Source organism: Gnatocerus cornutus, chromosome 3, assembly GCF_029298725.1.
Source record: "Gnatocerus cornutus isolate USDA-ARS CGAHR chromosome 3, icGnaCorn1.1, whole genome shotgun sequence".
Taxonomy (NCBI): Eukaryota; Metazoa; Arthropoda; class Insecta; order Coleoptera; family Tenebrionidae; genus Gnatocerus; species Gnatocerus cornutus.
The window spans coordinates 13821768-13835853 of record NC_142235.1 but is presented as its reverse complement, the minus strand read 5'-3'; the positions used below and the strand labels follow the sequence as shown (position 1 = coordinate 13835853).

At 35.9% G+C, this 14086-nt stretch overlaps 2 protein-coding genes, 1 long non-coding RNA gene and 1 pseudogene across 4 annotated transcripts; 1 reads left to right on the top strand and 3 right to left on the bottom strand.

The window, feature by feature from the left end:
• The first annotated feature begins 3070 nt into the window (after window positions 1-3070).
• LOC148177244 (chymotrypsin-like protease CTRL-1) lies at window positions 3071-5339 on the top strand (annotated as a pseudogene). The gene is made up of 7 exons (XR_015769731.1): window positions 3071-3443; window positions 3489-3677; window positions 3725-3987; window positions 4036-4154; window positions 4234-4401; window positions 4445-4651; window positions 4711-5339. The product of XR_015769731.1 is annotated as a chymotrypsin-like protease CTRL-1 (transcript).
• mRpL34 (mitochondrial ribosomal protein L34) lies at window positions 5104-5685 on the bottom strand. Its single transcript, XM_088031666.1, has 2 exons — window positions 5388-5685; window positions 5104-5340 (listed from the first exon to the last, which is right to left on the bottom strand). The coding sequence occupies exons 1-2, from the start codon at window positions 5429-5431 to the stop codon at window positions 5145-5147; spliced, it is 240 nt and encodes a 79-aa protein (XP_087887792.1). The 5' UTR covers window positions 5432-5685; the 3' UTR covers window positions 5104-5144.
• Window positions 5686-5826: 141 nt separating this feature from the next.
• Window positions 5827-12606, bottom strand: LOC148177241 (uncharacterized). Its single transcript, XM_088033284.1, has 23 exons — window positions 12373-12606; window positions 12073-12320; window positions 10087-12023; window positions 9943-10006; window positions 9882-9888; window positions 9734-9793; window positions 9526-9558; window positions 9398-9484; window positions 9298-9355; window positions 9161-9193; window positions 9097-9099; window positions 8808-8858; window positions 8730-8776; window positions 8537-8591; window positions 8437-8443; window positions 8321-8390; window positions 8201-8224; window positions 8037-8072; window positions 7930-7989; window positions 7835-7861; window positions 7746-7791; window positions 7436-7489; window positions 5827-7363 (listed from the first exon to the last, which is right to left on the bottom strand). Exons 3-23 carry the CDS (start codon window positions 11916-11918, stop codon window positions 6043-6045), a joined length of 3975 nt encoding a protein of 1324 aa, XP_087889410.1. The 5' UTR covers window positions 11919-12023; window positions 12073-12320; window positions 12373-12606; the 3' UTR covers window positions 5827-6042.
• Window positions 7297-8374, bottom strand: LOC148177242 (uncharacterized). The gene is made up of 3 exons (XR_015769732.1): window positions 8149-8374; window positions 7436-8096; window positions 7297-7386 (listed from the first exon to the last, which is right to left on the bottom strand). It is a non-coding gene; the product is annotated as an uncharacterized LOC148177242 (long non-coding RNA).
• Window positions 12607-14086: the final 1480 nt, after the last annotated feature.

The following is a 14086-nucleotide window of genomic DNA, read 5'->3' as shown; positions in this document are numbered from 1 at the left end:
AAAATTGAAATGTATCTTATACAGAGTGTCCCAGAACTCGCGCCCCAGAGAGCAAGGGAGGGTGCCGACAACAATACAGATGGTAAATTTCAAAACAAAAATTGACTAAGTTTAATAGTATTCGAGAATTGATAAAAAGTTAACAACCAATCCCGAAAGCTTATTCGAGAAGTGGAGTAAATGGCCATCCCAATTTCCTAGGCAACGAGAGTCTAATGTTTAACTGACCAATGGATGATTCAAATTCTGTTCAGCTTCGGGATTGGCTACAGATTTTTTGTCTTATCTCGGTTATTTTTTGAGTTAAAAAATTATGGTTTCAAAATTTTGGTTCAGAATTGTTGCCTTCATAAGCCCTTTCTCTCAGGGGCGCGAGTTCAGGGACACCTGTATTTGAGTTGGAATTTATAGTTGATAAATCAATAAAGATCAAAGCTAACATTTGGAAAAAGCATAGCGATTACTGAATTACTATTTAGGTACATATTTTTGAAATCCAAAGGATAGATTTTGAGATCCAATAGATAACTCAAAATTTGACGTCTCAAAACAAGAGTGCATCTCAATTATACGAAAGATAAGATATTTTCTTTCAGAAATTTTTATTTTAAAAGTATTAAATATTTGTAAACACTGATTGCAAATAACATTAGCAAACCAGAATTTTACTTCTTAGAAATGTGCCAATCCGAAGGAGTTAACTAGGTAATTTAAAAAAAAAAAAGAGGGGAGCTTTGTTTATCTTTATAAGAAGGGTAAGAAGTCGAATAATGGAAGCTGCCATAATTTTAGAAGGGTTTGAAAAGTCGTTAAAGCACCACAATTTAAGATATATGTAAAAGAATAATTGGCGATAGCGACAGCAGTGTTTAAAAAAAAAATTAGAATACGGAAGCTGTATGGTCCGGCATATTTTATAGAAAAAATTGAATGTCGGAATCATATTTTGCGTAATTATTGCAATAAGATTAGGGAAATTGGGAAATTGCCAAAACACCGCGGACGGTCACAAATTTACGAAATTTTTTGAAGTTTCGAACCTCTGTGGTTTGCGCAATTAAATTTAGAAAAAATGAAGATTGTCCACTACAAGAGAAGATAGCTAATTTGAAGTAAGATATTTTGAATGGCCTACAACACATTTTTGGCAATCACGAAAATTGTGCGGAGTACTTTTGTAAGAAAAGTGGCCAATTAAATGAAATTCAAATTTTATCATTTCAAAACTCCATTTTGTACAAAACGTTTATGTAGTCAGTGAATAGAGTTGCAAATTTATTATTTTTTTAATTGAGTGTATTTTATTTGATAATTAGAATTTTCGTTCGTTGGTAATTGGACGAGCTTTAGCCTGGCAAGAAAATTTAGTAATAATAATCTTGATAAGAATGAAATTAAAATGTTATGGGATTCATGATCTTCAGCTCTCGGTAGTGAGTAGGTATCTGGTTGGGGTTCCAATGGTCAATCCCGACTCGGTCGAGCCGTAGTCCTCGAACCGTCATTAGGATTAGAGACCCCTGCTGTGAGGGGTTGTAAATCATTTGTATTTTGAAGTGTTGGTTGCCGACTTTTAGAAAATTGGGGACCATTTTTACATTACATTTTATTTTTTTCTAAAATAACTATTCATAATTGAAAAAAATCAAGGAGTTTCCCGGGTGTAGAATACAATTTTCTATCTATCAAGTCGTAGTTCAAGCTAAAATTCCTAAAACTGTGCCCGTAAAACGACATGGCGTTTTTTTCAGTTTTTATTTTTTTTAAATAAATCTATAAAGAATTTTTGAAAATCACAGAGTTTCCCGTGTACATTTCGATATTGTCTACACGTACAAAAAAAATCAAAACTCCAACTCTTAATTTGCGGCCGTAAAAAGTAATGGCGTTTTGCGCTATTTCCTATGCACTTCGGCCGAGGTAGGACATAGCCTTAAAATTGTTTTTTTGTATCACTGAGTTTTGCCGTCGCGACGCCTTAAAATGTAATTTTTAGGTAATTGTGAGGGTTTGTGATACCAACCCCTAATTTATTTTTTTTTCAATATAAATATGTTTAAAATATCTCAGTTGTTATTTTAGATTCAATGCAAATTTGAGGAAAAAATGCTGTTTTATCAAGTTAGTTTCCAATTTCATTACGTCAAAATTGGGAACTACGTTTACACCCATCTGTCAACATCTTGTGTCACAAATGACATCTATTCTTTGGCTCGCTTTAGATTGTAACAAAAGTCTTACTTGGTGAAATTGTCGCTTTGTCGATGTTAATTAACGATTTCTGGTGTCCATAAAGTGCAACATGCCCGTATTAATCAAAATTAACCTTTATAAAAGTGAATGAAGTGACTTGTGAAATTTTGGTGTAAACGCAGTTTGCCGCTGCCCTGTCAATTTTGAAAACTAACTTGATAAAACAACGTTTTTTTTCGCAAATTTTAAACACAATTTGCATTAGATTTAAAATAAAAACTCACGATATTTGTATCAGAGTTATGTTGAAAAAAAATTGAATTCGCGAATATTTCGGCAAAAACTCAAAAATTGCTAAAAATTATAGTTCTTAGTCGTCGCGACGCCAACCAAACCGTAATAAAAAACAAATTTTTGCGTCAGCTTCTAGAGTTTTGTCAACTATGAGCGTGTATTGAAAACAATTAAAAAATAGGTATAATAAAATAAAAATTTAAAGAATTAAAAAACAAATATTTCAATTTTCATTTTTACAATTTTCTAAGCATGCTTAGTGAGAGTTTTGTACAAAAATGATGAAGAAAGTTAAGTTAGGTGAATCAGCAGAAATAACTGCGAAATCGCAAAAGAATTAATAAGATTTTTAAGTGGGCAAATACTTTTGAGCGGCAGTGTATCTGTTGCATTATTAGAATTAATTCCCATTACAGCTTAGGTACAATTTTATAATTCTTTTGTTGTTCAATCAATGACAACGAATTTTAACTGTTATACTGAACAGGCCTAACAGCTCGAGTTTTTTTTTATATGCTTTAAAAATAGGGTAAAATCCTTTAAAATCTGTTCTGTTCTGAAGGTGCCTCACTAATAGAGTGAAATTCTTCGTAATGATGTCGTTATCTCCTTTGTTATGACCGTGGTCATTTAAGTTCAATTGATATATCCACAGTTATTGAAACTCGTTTGCCCCACCTTTCCGAGTGTTTACTTTGCGGAAAAGTTTTTTTTTATGTAGAAATTAGCAGTGTTTAAGCTCGTCCGAGGGCCAACAAGTTGACATAAGATCGATTTTTTAAAATCGGCGGTATTGGAAAATTTTAAGATTAAAAGTTTTTTTATTTACACACAATAGTGTAGATTTGAAACTTCGACCTGAAATTTCCGGTAAACACTGCTTAATTATATTAGCATTAGCAGGTTTTTGAGGTTGTGGTGTTCTGAGTAGTTAAAACCCTAGCGTCTCTACCATGGTAAGTCTCCAAAGTCATCATACCCAAAATGAAGTCTAATTCTAGTTTTTTCTGGTTCTCTTCCTGGCTTCTGCGAGCGCCCAGTTTACCTCCCCTTGTCCCAAATTGTTCAAATATGAGCCCCCGGGTCAAGAAAACGATCGATGGTTCGGTACTGTCACTCTAAAAAGTGACTCGGAGTTATCAGGGATTTGGTTGCGGCTGGTTTTTGATAAACCATCGATCCAAATTGGGGTAAACTAGCTTATTTTAGTTTTTTTTTTTTATAATTGGGTTAGTAGAACTGGTTCGGTGACGTGGAAACCACAGACAACAAAGAGTACCTCATCAAAAATCGAAATCAAAAGTTGCTTCCAAACACCCCTCTTCAGGTGCGATTTTTCGTCCGATACAACCCCGATGAGACCCCCCCTCAACTGACAATGTTTCGACTGAACGCGAAGACGGTTTGTCCGGAAGGGGGCGTCACGACGGAGGCGTCGGTGACGTCGGGACAATTACTAACAAGTAGCATCCTATCAACAACTAGTAGTCCTGGAAATTTGTAGGTAGACAGTGGATTTTTAACAGATTTCGTATGAATAAATTACAGCAATCACCACAACGTCCCGAGGGACCCCTTTGATTCGACAAGCAATAAGAAAATCGCCTGTGGGACCATCGGGAGTAATCCCACTCCGTTGATTTCCCACGGCCAGAATACAACGAGAGGTATGAAACTTGAAGTGGGTTGGTAGTACTGTTACCACTCACCACACGATTAGAGCAGTGTTACCAACTGTGAATACAGGTCAGTGGCCATGGCACGTCGCGATTTACCACATCCAGCGCCTCAGCTTGGTCTACACCTGTGGGGGCTCCCTCGTTTCGGATTCGCATATTTTGACAGCCGCCCACTGCGTCACCAAACTCCACACAACCAAAGCGACGGATATTACAAAACTGTCTTTATACCTAGGTAGGAATGCGCCCCAAAAACGGTTTACTGAGCCATTTTCCAGGAAAATACAACCTGAAGTCGTTCGGCCCCGAGACCCAAAACGTCGAAGTCTCCCACATCTTCATCCATCCACAGTACAACTCCTCCAACTTGTTCAACGATGTTGCCGTCCTCAAACTCAAAGATTCCGTTGAGTTCACGAATTTCGTGCGTCCCGTGTGTTTGTGGGAAGGCAGTGAGGAAATTGACGGATTGTTTAATAAATTAGGTGGGTCTAAGCAGAGACGTACGTTCCGTCACCGTCGCTTACTATAAGCGCACTTTTAGGTACTGTGGTGGGCTGGGGGTTTGATGAGAATAGGAAAATCTCCGAGCACCTCATGCAGGCGCAGATGCCCATTGTTCCCGTGATGAAGTGTATTTACTCGAATCGAGAGTTTTTCTCGCATTTTACCTTCGAGAAGAACTTCTGCGCTGGATACAGAAATGGTAGTTGAGATAAGTTCAGGTTTTTTAATTGGGGGGTGGTTTCAGGAACTTCGGTTTGTAATGGAGACTCTGGAGGGGGTATGGTGTTCCCGAAATCAGGCACAAACGCTTGGCAAATCAGAGGGGTAGTTTCAGTAGGAGTGGCCCTTCAGGATGAGGGAGTTTGTGACTCCTCTCACTACTCCGTCTTCACAGATGTCGCCAAGCAACTGACGTGGATTAAACAAGTCATGAGACAATAAACTTCTATTTTACCCCAATTCTAAACACAATCAGTGCGAATAAACGTATCTACCTTTAAGTATGCGATTCATGAGAACTTTACGACCGTTAGGGGTGGACATCCGAGCCTTCCATCCATGGCGAAGAATTCTCTTACGTTCTGACGGTCTCGGGAAATGATTTCGGATGTAATTTCTTACGGTTGTTATATATAATCCTCCAATAAACGAAGACGTGGTCGAAGATCTGCCGATTTTCATTTAACAATTGGGGAAACTATTACGGTGACTTACCCCACGGAGAACAATTTCGGAACTAACTGAACCAAGCCTGACATTTCTGAACTGTTGTGGCCCGAAATTCCAGGGTTTTATTCACATGAACTTTGGGGTTAAAAAGTGGGGTTATACGGAAAATGTTAACGAATCTGTTTTACCGACCGAGCGTCAAATTTCAAAATTAAAAAAAGGTGCAAATGGGGCTGGTTTGGAATGAATTTCCCGTGCAAGGTGAATATAGATGGGGGGCTAAACGTCTTCTTTCCTAAATAAGCGGTTTCTGAAGTCGGATGCTAAGAGTATGGGGTTAATCGAAACGGACAAATCACACGCCTCGCTGGAGACGCGCGAAAATTCAAATTGAAACTAAACATGTTAACAAAAAAAAATACAAACAGGGATATGTTAGGAAAACTAAAAGTCTCTAAAACAAAAACACAAAAGAACAGATATAAAATTCAAAGCACAAAACTTTATGTTCTTACATTTTCATACAACAAATTTACTCATTTACCATGTCGAAATGGACGGAAATCTCACTATTAATCGATTCTCTTAAAAATTGCAAATCTTTTTGACTTTAGAGATACAAGAGCAAACGGAGCTTGCCATTCTTTGACTCGACAAATTCAAATCGTCCTTTATTCATATGGGCGAAGTTAAAGTAAAGTTAGAAAATTTCGACAATATATTCCTCTTCTATTTGAGCTTCTTCATGTTTAGCCTTCACGTGGTCGGTTAAAAATTTTTTTGACCTCGTTTTATACTCGCAGTGATCACATTGAAACCATTCAAAATGTTTGCATTTGATGTGGTCTCTTAAGCGGCATTCTTCCTTCGTTTGGTATTCGCACAGATCACACTGAAAGCGTAAGCAACTACAATTTCTTTCATGCCTTTTTAAATATGATTTAAATTTCGCTTTATATTCGCATTTATCACAAGAAAACCACTTAATTTCAGAGTGACTGATATGGTCCCTCACAATGTGATTGTTTAAATCGCTTTTGAATTTCGTCTTATATTCGCATTTGTCACACTGTATCCACTTATCTGAATGTACGTATAGCACGTGTTTTAGTAAATAGTTTTTTATCTTCGCTTTATATTTGCATTTGTCACATTGAAACCAATCAATTTCAGTGGCACTAGAATGTTTGCATTTGATGTGGTCTCTTAAGCGGTATTTTTCCTTCGTTTGGTATTCGCATTGATCACACTGAAAGCCTAAGTCACTACAATGTCTTCTTCTTTCATGCGCTTTTAAATCTGCTTTTCTTTTCGCTTTATATTCGCATTTGTTACATTGAAACCACTCAATTTCAGTGGCACTCAAATGTTTGCTTGTCACGTGGTGTGCTAACTTCTGTCTTGAGTTCTTCGCTTTGTAATCGCATTGATCACAGGAAAACCAGCGTGTTTCAGAGTCACTTAAATGTTTCTTTATTTTGTGTTTTCTTAAGCCAGTTTGAACTTCATTTAAATGGTGCCGCTTAATATGTTTTGCTAAAGAATATTTTAATTTTCCTTTGTATTCACATTTGTCGCAGTAAAACCACTGATTTTCAGAAGGACTTACATGTTTACTTTTAATGGGTCTTGATAAGCCTCTTTTACCTTGCACTATTGATTCTTTGATCTCCAATTTTCTTCCATCTGCGACGCAATCATTTAAGACATGTTTAAACCAGTTCAAAAGAAAAAAAGTCTCAAAACTACAGCCATTACAACTATAACTTTGCACCTCTCTAATGTCCGCTTTCTTGTCGTGACGGTCCTGTAAATGCTTTTTGAAGCCCACTCTGGAGTCTGATGTAAAATCACAATCTTCACAATAAAACATTCCCAACGGATTCTCACAGTTGAAGAGATCCAGTTTTTCTTGAGGGCGCTTCTCGTGATGGATCATGGTAGCGATGTGGTAGAAATCTTGCAGACTTTGTAATGACGAGTTTCCCGATTTTTGGCGTTGAACCGGGCGATTACCTCGACTTCAAGGACGATTTTTAAAATTCTTTTACAAAAAACTGAAATAATTGAACATGATTTAGAGTTAAACTTACCAATATGTGAAAAGGAAGGAAACAGTCATAGACATAATAATATATGGACGAAGCCTATACTAAACTTGTGTTCAGAAAGCACTGGTGACAGGATTGGGACAAGGATAGAAGATAAAGTCTTTCTGTTGTTAGACAAAGATAAAAACTCAACCGATATACCACGTGATGTAGTCGATTCGTTGATTGGTCATTTGGTTGGAAAACACCGGCGGTACTTTTAAATAATTTAACGAAAAGTTCAACCCATAATTCATTCAAAAAGCTTACAACACAAAATAATGTTGCTTTAACAGTGGTAACACCCATTAACAATCGAGTTGAGTCTCTGTCGACTACATCAGCTGATTTCTTTCTACCTATCTTTGTTTAGATCTTGTCACCAGTCATCTCTCTCTATGCTCCGTCCAGTAAGTATTATTATAATGTCTATGGAAACAGTCCAAACATAATCTCAATTAACGTGCATATGACGCCAAATTAAAGTAATGTCTTACGAAATTGTTCCAAAGACGTCGGGATTAAACTGAACCGGGTACAACCAAAGCTGAATTCATCTGTCACGCGTTTGTTTCAAATTTTTAAGTTGACTGGGTTCGCTCACAGAGGTACCAACCCACGCCGAATTTCAAAGCCTCGACTAAAGCATGCCGTGGTTAATGATCTGTGGGTTTACCCTGTCAAATTAACGGAGAAATTAACAACTGCGCACTTACCTCACAATGTACAATTTTGCGGTAAACTAGCTCAAATTTGACATTACTATACTTTTGTGCTCCAAATTCCAGTGGCCTAAGATCAAAAATGAGGTTATTTTTAGAAAAGCGTTACTGAAGTACCCCTAGATAAAGAAGTAACCGACAATACCGACCGAGTTTCAAAACGAACCAATCATATGCTCGCTCCAACCCCGCGACAATTCAGATGATGTGGTTTGGATCAGCAGGAGAGAAAGCGGCTACGTCGTCAAATTTCGCCAGATTAAAGATTAAGAAAAGGCATACGTCAACGCTTTGACGTTGTGAATTAAAAAAAAAGACATTTGTAAAATATCGGGCCATCATTTAAAACATGTTTAATCCGAAATATTAAACTGAACTTTACTGAACTAAAACTTCTTCTCCAACTTTAGATTTTGCAGAGACACTTGCTATCAAAGCTACCAACTCATATCAAATGTCTTAATCACATGATCTTTAATACAAGGTAAAAATAAAAAATAAATAATTAATTAAAATAAAATTAAATAAACAAAAAATAAATTAAAATTAAATTAAGCAATTGGGGAGACTCATACGGTGACGGAGAACAATTTCGGAACTAACGAAGCCTGACATTTCTGAACTGTGACCCCAAATTCCAGGGTTTTATTCACATGAGCTTAGGGTTAAAACTAGGGTGGGTTATGTGGGAAATGTCAACGAATCTGTATTACCGACCGAGCGTCAAATTTCAAAATTAAAAGGATGCAAATGAGGGGATTTCCCGCGCGGGGTGAAAATACTGGTGTCCCAGAATTCATGACCCATAGAGCAAGGGAGGGTGCCGACAGCAATACAGATGGTAAATTTTAAAACAAAAATTGACTAAGTTTAAGAGTAATCGAGAAAGGATAAAAAATTAACAACCAATCCCGAAAGCTTATTCTAGAGATGGAGTAAAACATCCTAGGCAACAAAAGTGTAATGTTCATCTGACCAATGAATGAGAGTATGTGTCCATAGTTACCGATTTTCAAATACTGTTTTGCTTCGAGATTGACTAGTTTTTTCGTCTTAACTCGATAATTTTTAAGCTAAAAAACTTTTGTTTCGACATTTTGGTTCAAAATTGTTGCCTCTATAAGCATTTTTTCTCTGGGTCACGAGTGCTTGGACACCTGTATATGGGGGCTAAACGTCTTCTTTCTTAAATAAGCGGTGTCTTAAATCGGGTGTTAAAAGCACGGAATTAATCAAAACGAACCAATCACACGGCTCGCTCGAAACCCGCGAAAATTTAAATTGAATCTAAACATCTTAAAAAAATGCGATTGGAGATAGGCAAGGAAAACTAAAAATCTCCAAAACGAATACACAAACCAACAAACAAACAGAAACAAAATTCAAAGCACAGAACTTTATTTTCTTACATTTTGGTACAACACATTTATTCACTTATAAGTCGGAATTTTGTAACTGATTTATTTATTTATTTTTCTATTCTTGTATTAATATTTGTCAGAAGTGGGCTAGAAATGTCGAAATGTAAATGGAAATCTCATTATTAATTGAACTCTTGCAAATTGGAAATCTTTTTTACTTTTGAGATACGAGAACAAACCGGACCTGCCGTTCTTTGACTCGACAAATGTAAATCGTCCTTTATTCATATGGGCGGTGTCAAACCAAAGTTACTGTTAAGAATTGTGTTAATTATTGTCGAGAGAACTCGGCAGTTCTCGACTCACCCCTCTTCTAGGGGTGGTACCATGTTATATCATCTTATTATTTTTGAGAGACTCTCTAGACATCTTCGGAAGAGAGCACATGTATTCGGTAAACAATGAACGCTAAACCAAAGGTATTCATTTTACTTAAACTTACAAATATACAAGCCAACAGGGCTCCAACAGTTACAAAATCTCGACAATATATTCCTCTTCTACTTCAGCTTATTCATGTTCATCCTTCACGTGTTCGGTTAACAATTGTTTTGACTTCGCTTTATACTCGCAGTGATCACATTGAAACCATTCAAAATGGCTTAAGCGGCATTCTTCCTTCGTTTGGTGTTGGCATTGATCACAATGAAAGCGCAAGCCACTAGAATGTTTTCTTCTTTTATGATTTTTTAAATTTGATTTAAATTTCGCCTTATATTCGCATTCATCACAGGGAAACCATTCAATTTCAGTGGCACTAGAATGTTTGCATTTCATGTGATCTCTTAAGCGGGATTTTTCCTTCGTTTGGTATTCGCATTGATCACACTGAAAGCCGAAGTAACTACAATGTCTTCTTCTTTCATGCGCTTTTAAATCTGATTTCAATTTCGCCTTATATTCGCATTCATCACAGGGAAACCACTTAATTTCAGAGTGACTGAAATGGTTCCTCACAATGTGTTCGTGTAAACGGCGTTTAAATTTCGCTTTATATTCGCATTCATCACAGGGAAACCATTCAATTTCAGTGGCACTAGAATGTTTGCATTTCATGTGATCTCTTAAGCGGGATTTTTCCTTCGTTTGGTATTCGCATTGATCACACTGAAAGCCTAAGTCACTACAATGTCTTCTTCTTTCATGCGCTTTTAAATCTGATTTCAATTTCGCCTTATATTCGCATTCATCACAGGGAAACCACTTAATTTCAGAGTGACTGAAATGGTTCCTCACAATGTGTTCGTGTAAACGGCGTTTAAATTTCGCTTTATATTCGCATTTGTCACACTGTATCCACTTATCTAAATGTGCGTGTCCCACATGTACGAGTAAATAGTTTTTTATCTTCGCTTTATATTCGCATTTGTCACATTGAAACCATTCAATTTCAGTAGCACTAGAATGTTTGCATTTCATGTGATCTCTTAAGCGGGATTTTTCCTTCGTTTGGTATTCGCATTGATCACACTTAAAGCCTAAGTCACTACAATGTCTTCTTCTTTCATGCGTTTTTAAATCTGATTTAAGTTTCGCTTTATATTCGCATTTATCACAGGGAAACCACTTCATTTCAGAGGGACTGAAATGGGTCCTCACCATGTGGTTGTGTAAAACTGATTTAGAATACGTTTTATATTCGCATTTGTTACACTGCACACACTTATTAGTTGTATGTACGCTTTGCAGATGTTTAAGTAAATATGCTTTTATTTTCGCTTTATATTCGCATTTGTTACATTGAAACCATTCAATTTCAGTGGCACTCAAATGTTTGCATGTCACGTGGTGTGCCAACTTCTGTCTTGAATTCTTCGCTTTGTAATCGCATTGATCACAGGAAAACCAGCGTGTTTCAGAGTCACTTAAATGTTTCTTTATTTTGTGTTTTCTTAAGCCAGTTTGAACTTCATTTAAATGGTGCCGCTTAATATGTTTTGCTAAAGAATATTTTAATTTTCCTTTGTATTCACATTTGTCGCAGTAAAACCACTGATTTTCAGAAGGACTTACATGTTTACTTTTAATGGGTCTTGATAAGCCTCTTTTACCTTGCACTAATGATTCTTTGATCTCCAATTTTCTTCCATCTGCGACGCAATCATTTAAGACATGTTTAAACCAGTTCAAAAGAAAAAAAGTCTCAAAACTACACCCATTACACCTATAGCTTTGCACCTCTCTAATGTCCGCTTTCTTGTCGTGACGGTCCTGTAAATGCTTTTTGAAGCCCACTCTGGAGTCTGATGTAAAATCACAATCTTCACAATAAAACATTCCCAACGGATTCTCACAGTTGAAGAGTTCCAGTTTTTCTTGAGGGCGCTTCTCGCGATGGATCATGGTAGCGATGTGGTCCAAATCTTGCAGACTTTGTAATGACGAGTTTCCCGATTTTTGGCGTTGAACCGGGCGATTACCTCGACTTCAAGGCCGATTTTTAAAATTCTGTTACAAAAAACTGAAATAATTGAACATGATTTAGAGTTAAACTTACCAATATGTGAAAAGGAAGAAAACAGTCCAAACATAACCTCAATTAACGTGCATATGACGCCAAATTAAAGTAATGTCTTACGAAATTGTTCCAAAGACGTCGGGATTAAACTGAACCGGGTACAACCAAAGCTGAATTCATCTGTCACGCGTTTGTTTCAAATTTTTAAGTTGACTGGGTTCGCTCACAGAGGTACCAACCCACGCCGAATTTCAAAGCCTCGACTAAAGCATGCCGTGGTTAATGATCTGTGGGTTTACACTGTCAAATTAACGGAGAAATTAACAACTGCGCACTTACCTCACAATGTACAATTTTGCGGTAAACTAGCTCAAATTTGACATTACTATACTTTTGTGCTCCAAATTCCAGAGGCCTAAGATCAAAAATGAGGTTATTTTTAGAAAAGCGTTACTGAAGTACTCCTAGATAAAGAAGTAACCGACAATACCGACCGAGTTTCAAAACGAACCAATCATATGCTCGCTCCAACCCCGCGACAATTCAGATGATGTGGTTTGGATCAGCAGGAGAGAAAGCGGCTACGTCGTCAAATTTCGCCAGATTAAAGATTAAGAAAAGGCATACGTCAACGCTTTGACGTTGTGAATTAAAAAAAAAGACATTTGTAAAATATCGGGCCATCATTTAAAACATGTTTAATTCGAAATATTAAACTGAACTTTACTGAACTAAAACTTCTTCTTCCACTTTAGATTTTGCAGAGACACTTGCTATCAAAGCTACCAACTCATATCAAATGTCTTAATCACATGATCTTTAATACAAGGTAAAAATAAAAAATAAATAATTAAGGGGATATCAAACAAATTTCAGTATAGGGCAAATTCAATGTATTTTTCCAAACACGATTACTCGAAAACTATTTGAGTAAATTGCTTTCTGTTTTTTGCAAATGAATCTGTTCAACGTGCACTATGTTGAATGCTATATATAATTTTTGTAAAATGATTCTTTAATGACTTTTTGATTAATTAAATACGTAAACTTGGCTGAAAGCAAAATAATTTTTAGCATTCCACATGCGTAGACTAATTTTACATAATGTCGACTAAACAGATTTTTTTTAAAGTTAATAGTTTTTGAGAAATCGTGTTTGGAAAATTTCATTTTCGAAACATGTTATCCTTGTTTAGCAGTAGCATCTCTTTTCTCTGTACCAGAGAGGTCTGGTAGGTAGAAATGCGGGTACCATAAATCAATTTTGTAGCCGAAGGGATAGTTTACAACTGAAGCTTTTCCATAAACACACAAAATCTTAAATTTGCCTGAAACAAGATTTTTCTTTTTTATTCAAACTGAACGTAGCTTTGAGGATAATCATTTCAAAATTTTGAACTTTATATCTGATGAATTAGGATTTTAAATTGTTTTAGAATAGTTTTAGGTGATAAATATTTGTCTTTGTCTTATTTTTTAAGGGGATCTCGAACAAATTTGAATATAAGGCAAATTCAATGTATTTTTCCAAACACGATTACTCGAAAACTATTTGAGTAAATTGCTTTCTGTTTTTTGCATATGAATCTGTTCAACGTGCATTATGTTAAATGCTATATACAATTTTTGTAAAGTGAATATTTAAAGACTTTTTGATTAATTAAATACGAAAACTAATTTTTAGCATTCCACATGCGTCAACTTTTCAAAATTTACACATACGTATTTTGAGAACAACCAGACAGTAATATAACGTCTTGTTGTCAAAATTATGACTTTGGGGTGGTGAAAAGACTGAAAAAATTTTCGCAATTTAAAGGTTTTAAAAGATAGATCAATCACTAAAGCAAGAGAATATAATTATTATATATAATTTAATTATTTATAATTATGTTCACTATTTTTTGTTACATTCACAAAAATCTTGGACAAAATTCGAAGATCCCAGTGCATCCATTAATTAATTCTTCAATTTTTGCTATTACACAAATCCCACCTTTTCGGGAAAAATTCAATTTATTTATAAAGATAAACATTAAATAATAATAATGAG

What these genes read in the sequence shown, in the direction of transcription:
- mRpL34 (XM_088031666.1), bottom strand. Translation starts at nt 5,431, where the DNA reads ATGTCAGGCTTGGTTCAGTTAGTTCCGAAATTGTTCTCCGTGGG. An exon ending in CCGAAATTGTTCTCCGTGGG is followed by an intron (nt 5,341 to 5,387) that starts GTAAGTCACCGT and finishes GAAAATCGGCAG; the next exon opens with ATCTTCGACCACGTCTTCGT.
- LOC148177241 (XM_088033284.1), bottom strand. Translation starts at nt 11,918, where the DNA reads ATGATCCATCGCGAGAAGCGCCCTCAAGAAAAACTGGAACTCTTCAAC. An exon ending in TTTGTTCTCGTATCTCAAAA is followed by an intron (nt 9,559 to 9,733) that starts GTAAAAAAGATT and finishes CCAAAATGTAAG; the next exon opens with AAAATAAAGTTCTGTGCTTT. An exon ending in AGTTTTAACCCTAAGCTCAT is followed by an intron (nt 8,777 to 8,807) that starts GTGAATAAAACC and finishes TTGGGGTCACAG; the next exon opens with TTCAGAAATGTCAGGCTTCG.